The sequence below is a fragment of the Typha latifolia genome, chromosome 3 (assembly GCF_019914945.1).
Source record: "Typha latifolia isolate L0001 chromosome 3, TyphaL0001v2, whole genome shotgun sequence".
NCBI classification, from domain to species: Eukaryota; Viridiplantae; Streptophyta; class Magnoliopsida; order Poales; family Typhaceae; genus Typha; species Typha latifolia.
In genome coordinates, this window is record NC_133088.1 from 16,298,206 (window position 1) to 16,305,255 (window position 7,050).

General features: G+C 39.0%; 1 protein-coding gene across 1 annotated transcript; it reads left to right on the plus strand.

The window, feature by feature from the left end:
- The first annotated feature begins 120 nt into the window (after window positions 1–120).
- On the plus strand, window positions 121–6,583 carry LOC140784411 (uncharacterized). The gene is made up of 9 exons (XM_073131811.1): window positions 121–646; window positions 1,248–1,290; window positions 1,379–1,457; window positions 1,583–1,628; window positions 1,765–1,863; window positions 3,774–3,842; window positions 3,957–4,314; window positions 4,440–4,597; window positions 5,413–6,583. Exons 1-9 carry the CDS (start codon window positions 212–214, stop codon window positions 6,316–6,318), a joined length of 2,193 nt encoding a protein of 730 aa, XP_072987912.1. The 5' UTR covers window positions 121–211; the 3' UTR covers window positions 6,319–6,583.
- The last annotated feature ends 467 nt before the right edge of the window (window positions 6,584–7,050 follow it).

Here is a 7,050-nt window from a genome sequence, read left to right on the forward strand (position 1 = left end):
AGATAGGGTTTGATTTACAAATAGTGACAACCCAGGGTGTTGATTTAATATCTTTGTAGTGCAGGGTGGGGAATACAATTTTCCCAAAATAATAATTCCAAAAATATCGACCACTCTTTCTAGAGAGAGAGAGAGAGAGAGAGAGAGAGAGAGAGAGAGAGGAGAGAGGAGAGAGAAGAGAGAGAGAGAGAGGGTTAGGGGTCCGACCTCAATGGGCAACACCAAGCTAGTGGAGAAGAAGAGGAAGAAGAAAGGTCGACCCTCTCTCCTCGATCTCCAAAAGCGTAGCCTTCGCCTCCAAAAGCAAGAGCAGCTTCAACGAAGCCCTAACCCTAATCCTAACCATAGCTCCAACTCCAATCCGTACCTCCGGTTCCCGGCACCATCCTCCGGCCGCCGGATCACTCGCCGGAACCCAAATCCGGAACCATCCGAAGCAGCGGAGCCGGCCGCCTCGGACGATGACGACGAGGAGGAAGAGGGATCCAATGGCAAACGGCGCGAGAAGAAGCTAAAGCTCGTCCTCCGCCTCCCCACCCGCTCCTCCGCTAATTCCGCCGCATCCGGATCCGATTCTGATTCTGGCGATGGCGGCGGGAGATCCCTCCGGAAGCGTAAGATCGCCAGTGATGGAGATCGGGATAAGGTTCGAGAAAAAATGTCTGCATTAATTGGCCAATTAATACTTCTCTTTCTTTAATTGGACTCTGTTTCCTTTCGATTTTGGGGGACGCGGAGATCCGGGGGCGTAGTTGATCCAGTGTTATTTTCTTTTGCTGGTTTAAAAATTCTGCGTCTTGTACGGTTCCGTCTACGGATCGGGAATCTACACCCGTGTCTGTTGCGGTTGCTCCTTGGATTCCGTTCTTTCGTTGCGTCTTTCCTCGTGGATTTCGAAGTCTGGGATAAATGTTTGAGATTTGACCAGGTCAACGCTTCTTAATCTTTTCTTGAAAGTCGAAGTGCGATTTCCTTGGTGTTGAACTCTTTCCTAGTTTATAATTACCTGGATTGGGCTCCTTTAGGGGTTTGTTTAGGAGATAAAAAGTCTGGCTGCTGTTTTGAGGAAAAAGTTCTTACTTGTGTTCTTTCCAGTTCCTTCCTCTCTTATCTTCCTCCTCTCTCCTTTGATATTTTCCCAGTTACTATGCGGTATATATGTGCATTCTTTTGACAAATTTCTCTTCGAGTTGCTTTTTCTTCTTTATTCACTGGTTTTGAACACTCATTGCTATTTTATATTTCAGACAGAAAGGCACAATTCCTCGAAAGCGATGGATTCTCAGCAAGGTTAGTGCATTTTGTTTTAGAAGCAGTGGCGGAGTAAATATGTTCATTTATTAGGTAGAGATATCTGATTTGCATGTGTTATGAACAGAGGATCCATCAGATTCCGGGCCCACAACACCTTTGCCAGACAAAAAGTTGTTGGAGTTCATTCTTGATAGGCTCCAGAAGTGAGTTCTATGTTCTCTTTGTCAGGGATTTACTTACGTTGGGTCTTTTTTTTTAAGGTTCCAGTTTTAATGTTGTTTTTGTTTTGTTGGCTTCTTGATTTTGATTACATCTGGTTTCTTTTCAGGAAAGATACATACAAAGTCTTCGCAGAGCCTGTGGATCCTGATGAGGTACTTAGTTATACATCTACATCTTATTGTTCAATCTCTCATTTCCTTTTTATTATACTTCAGATTAACTTCATGTTGTTAAAAATCTATTTTATCTTCTATTCTGTTCAAGTTTTGACACACAATTTGTCTGCAGCTTCCAGATTACCATGAAATTATTAAACATCCGATGGACTTTGGGACAGTACGGAAGAAGCTTTCAAGTGGAGCTTATGCCAGCTTGGAACAGTTTGAGGTTAGTTTAGAATGCTTTGTAGTTGTGTGAAAATCCTGATTTCTTGTTTAGGGGTATCCACTTTTTTTTGTCTATCTCTGCAAACAATGTTATGGAAATGCACAATATTGCTTGCAGATTGGTTATGTTTTTCGATTCAAAGATAATCTTGTCATGCTCTTGACACACAGTCTTTCTCTCTGTTCTTACTGTCATCGTGTTTCTTCAGAGATAATTTATATTTCATTTATCTCTTATTTCATTAAGCCACATCCTTTTACCAGCGGGCCTTCATTCAGTTGCTTTCCAAAGCTAACTTGGAGCTCATATATTGCTACTGACATCAAGATATTCTTGGCTTTTGTTAGCATACAAAAATAAAAGAGATTTGGGTATCTGCCAAGAGAGGCAGTGGAGTCATACTTGTGCGAAGGCTAAACATGATAGTGTCTATTATATGAAGCTGTCAGTTGTTTCTTATGTCAAATATTAGTCCATATGGTATCAGCAATTCAGCATGAGTCTATATCTTTCTAGTCTGTCTTTTTCATTCAATATGTTATTTGCTGCTGCCAATAAGGCCATATAAGAATAGGAAGACTGCTCCTCTGATAATGTTTTAACTTAGAACAATAGGGATTTTACAAAATAAACCTGGTTTTATTTATAGGTAGTCTCATGAAAGCAGGGAAATCTCTTGGATGCATGCCTTATAACCTTTGAGGTTCCAATTTATAGGCTATTTGGACATCCGCATGCTATTACAGATTTACAACTTTGTACTACTGTAAATTTGCACATTAGTTTCAAATCTGGTTGGAACTTATGATCTGTTTTCTTCATTTTGCCCTTTTTTACCTGTTCTAGTTGGATATAGGGTTTTGATTGGCTAGTCTCTATGTATCTCAAAAAGATTCTGTAATATGTTGCTTTACCTAATGTAAATTCTTTTATGCTTTTTGACGTTCCCCAATTTGTGATGGTTGCTTTTTTTATTTTTGAGTTTTCTCCATTAGTGCTCTGAAAATTTCTATAGTTACAAGAGATGATGCTATGTGATTTGCATTGTGGGGGAGATATATGGGAATCAGTGGTGCTAAACGTGGTTACTTCCTAGAGAGTTCATTTGGAGCAGTGGGTGATGTTGTCTGAGTAGTTTCCTGTTTCAGGTTAAATTCGTGAATCAACATCGAGGAGGACGATCTAATTTGGGGATATCTGACTGTTTTTTTTACTCGTTTAAGTCTCATGAAAATACTATCTGTTAACATGCAAATATGCAATATGTTAATCATTAGATGAATTTGTTTGAATTTTAGGAGTAGTAGTATGGAATGGTAAATCTTTTATCTCTGTGGTGCTAGACAAACAGTGCAATAGAAGATAATTGATGACAATAGGATTTTACTTTTGAGAGAGGTCTTGTTTGCTCACAGGGAATGTATACTGAGATGGCGTGCAATATCCAGACAGTCTTTTTATTTCTGTTTGGATGCTTTATTTGTGTGAATGCATGATTTCTGAAAACTTCCTTTGCCTTCGCCATGTTTATGTACGTGCTACAAGCTTCTAGAGGAAGCCAAATCACATGAGAACACAATTATAGCATCACAGGGTTAACCATGACATGTGGGAGAAAGTAGTTTAACAGGGAGAGCAAAGTACAGAGGTGCTTAAAAAAACAACTTGCTATTAATATTATATTTTTCATGTATTGTTGTCCAGTGAAATTTTCTCTTGGCATATTTATGATGTTTGAGGTCGAAAAGGTGGGGAAATAATGAAGTTTGTTGTTATACTTCTTTGTAATAACACAATACAAATTATCTGTTTTGACTTTTGAGCCATCTATATTAAGATCCAGACTAAAGTTTCTTTTGGTAGACATCTTAGGGTTTTTTATATTTGTTTTCTGGTTTATATGTTTGCAGAAGGATGTCTTTCTAATCAGCTGGAATGCTATGCGCTACAATGCACCAGATACCATTTACTTTCGGCAGGTATTCCTATGTTGGATCATTAGTTGTCTTACTTACTTTATGCTGCATGCTAGTAATTTATCAGCTAGCAATTACTGACATTTTCAATTTTGGTGTTATGGTTAATCTGCTCAGGCACGAGCTATACAAGAACTTGCAAAAAAGAACTTTGAGAACTTGAGGCAAGAAAGTGATGATAATGAACCAGAACACAAGACAGTGGTAAGAAGAGGTAGACCACCCAATAAGAACAAGAAATCACATGGCAAACCTTCTGAGCTTGCTGCTTTGGAATTCTCCTCTGATGCAACACGTGCTAATTCTGTGAACAATAGTCAGTGGTGTTCCTTGAACTATGATGTGTTGAGAAAAGGATTTATGGCAGACAAGGCTGGAAGCACAGATATATCTAGAATGGCTTCTGGTCTTCCCAATGCTGAGGGATCTAGTTGGCTTAGTGAGCAGAAGATGGATAGAAATGAAGAGTATCTAGGTTTGTGGGTGTAATATTTTGCATTTGTATTAGACTCCAACGACTAATAAAGATGAAAGTGCGGTTCTTGCTTCAGTTTTCATACTTCATTCCTTTAGGATTAACTAGGTTCTGTTGTTCCGCAGGCTCTGCAATGAGAGGGATGTCAATGAAAAATAGCAAGAAATCTACAGTTATTGATGAAAATCGTCGCAACACATATAGGCAACCCCAACTGTCAGCCTATGCATATGAGCTTCCTGTATTGGCTGCCTTTGATGGGGAAAAGAAGCAGCTTGTGCCAGTAAGTATTCACTGGATCAGTTCAATTTTTCAAAGCCTTGTATCCTTCCATTACTTGGAGAAGTTGATTATTTATTTACCTAAAGTCATGGTTCTCTTTGAATAAATTTTAATCTAATCAAAAGCATGGTGGTTATATAACTTTATTTTTGTTTGCCAACTTGTGAATTGTCATTTGACTTAAGAAGTTCCATCTTTTTTCATGTTTGGTTATCAATTGTTTTGTACCTTTAAGACAGTCACTAGTATGCTGTGGAGTTGATATTGGCCCTGACAAATTCAATTGAGATTAACTGATATCGTCTGAGACATTAGCTGATACATGTTTACTATTTGAAGTACCTTTTATTATCCAACGGTGTACTACATAATATCCCAGTGATAGTTATTTGTACTCTTCTTATATTCCAGTTTTATGATATGTTGGCGAGCATATGGTGGGTGAGAAATCTGAGTCATCTTATTAGTAGGCTATTTCATATCAATTTATTGCTAGTATTTCTTATTCTGGATACCTTGTTATCATGATTCTCGCAGAAGATATAGGGGTTAACTTACAATATTATGGTTGGGTTTTATTCTGATTTTTTTGTTTAATAAATCAAGATATATTTCCCACCCTTGTAATTGATTAGTTGTGCATACATATTTAGCTGATATCATTCAATGTTTTGGTTTACTCTGGCGTCCATCTTACCAATATTGCAACTTTGGTAGTAAAAGGAACATTCGAGTTCAAATATACCTCATTACATCATTTTAATTTATTCTAGTTTGGAACTCATTTGTGATGCCTATTGTCATAAAAAAAAACAGGTGGGTCTTCAGTTGGAATATGCATATGCAAGGAGTTTGGCTCGATTTGCTGCTAATTTTGGCCCCATTGGATGGTCTATTGCTTCAAAGAGAATAGAACGAGTATTACCTCCTGGGACAAAGTTTGGTCCTGGATGGGTCGGGGATGGTGAATCTCAACAGCAATCTCAGCCGCTGTTATCAACATCTCCGCACCCCTCACCTCAACTTAAAATCTCACCATGCACCACATTAACCAGAAGTGAGAAGCTTCTTCAACTGCGGGATGCATCCTCAAATGAGAGTGTCATCAGAGAAGGGCACTTGAGCAGAACTCTGCCAGCTGCTTCCACATCTGCTACCCCAGATGGATCCTCTGATTCTGTGGAGGGTGCTGAGGCTGTCAGATTCTCTAATTATGAGAATGGAGTTAGCATCTCAAGTGGTGGTGATGGTGGTGGTGACGATAGTGGACCCAAGGCTCCGTTTCAGCTACATCGGAACTCAGGAATGCATCCCACTGTCAATGGCATCAAGACCTCCTTCAATTTCAGTGTTCCTCAACAACTTGGGCAGGTGGGCAGACCTGCAAGGCCACCAGCGCCCTTTGGTTCAGAGTCACGGATGACGCATGCTCAAGCACTTGGCATGGTTTCCAGAAGCAATAGCAGCAGCAACAGCCTCATTCATCAGAAACATATGCAGCAGTTGGATGCTGAGAGAGCAGAGATATTAGGAAATCCAATGAAGATAAATTCTGTTAGACGCTTGCCAGATGGCGCACATGGGCCATGGCGGGGTTCTGTGCTGCAACCGAGGTCGGAGTCTGTTCCTCCTGATCTGAATGTTGGATTCCAGTCCCCAGGATCACCAGCTTCAGGTTTGGTAGTTGATTCGCAGCAGCCCGATTTGGCCTTGCAGCTTTGAGTTTCTAATCTTGTTCTTCAAATTCAGTCGATTACTAGGAGAGACCCATGGTGCTGGAATCACTCATTTGTATTTGGTCGATGAAGAATTAGGGCAACGAGGATCCCGATTAATTTGACACCAGCATTATGTTGTAATAGAGCAGGAGGCGATTGTACAGATTAATTGATGTATTACTGATTATAATCTTCGGATGAAGAAGCTGAGTCCCATTTGTAACATTCAAGTTCCATGGCTTATTAGAGAGAAGAATTTTCCTTGTGTAGATGAGCTACCCACCCCTTTGATGGATTTAGCCTGCTAAATATGAATTGTAGTAATCTAAAGTCCTTGTGATTTGTAGTAATTCTTTAGCTCCAGCGGCGACAGTCTTATCTTCTAGTTGTCTTGACAATATTGTGCGCTAGAGCACAGTGTTATAACTCAACATTTTTTAGTATTTTGGCAAGTCCGCTATGTAATTCAATTGTTTCGTATAAGATGAAAGTAAGTATTAAACTAAAGTCAGAAATAAAAATTATTTACTAATATTTAAAAATGAATTATTTTAATAAAGTCTTACCTTTTTTTTTTTACTTCAATTTTAGATAAAATATAAGTAGGGAGTTCGAACCTTTTATATAGTTAAAAAAATTTAGTACTTTTTCTTATCTATCTTAGTAATGGAAAAAAATTGAGTTGCTTAATTACCGTAGTATCTCTCGGGTCTAGCTATAGTAATTTTCGAAATCA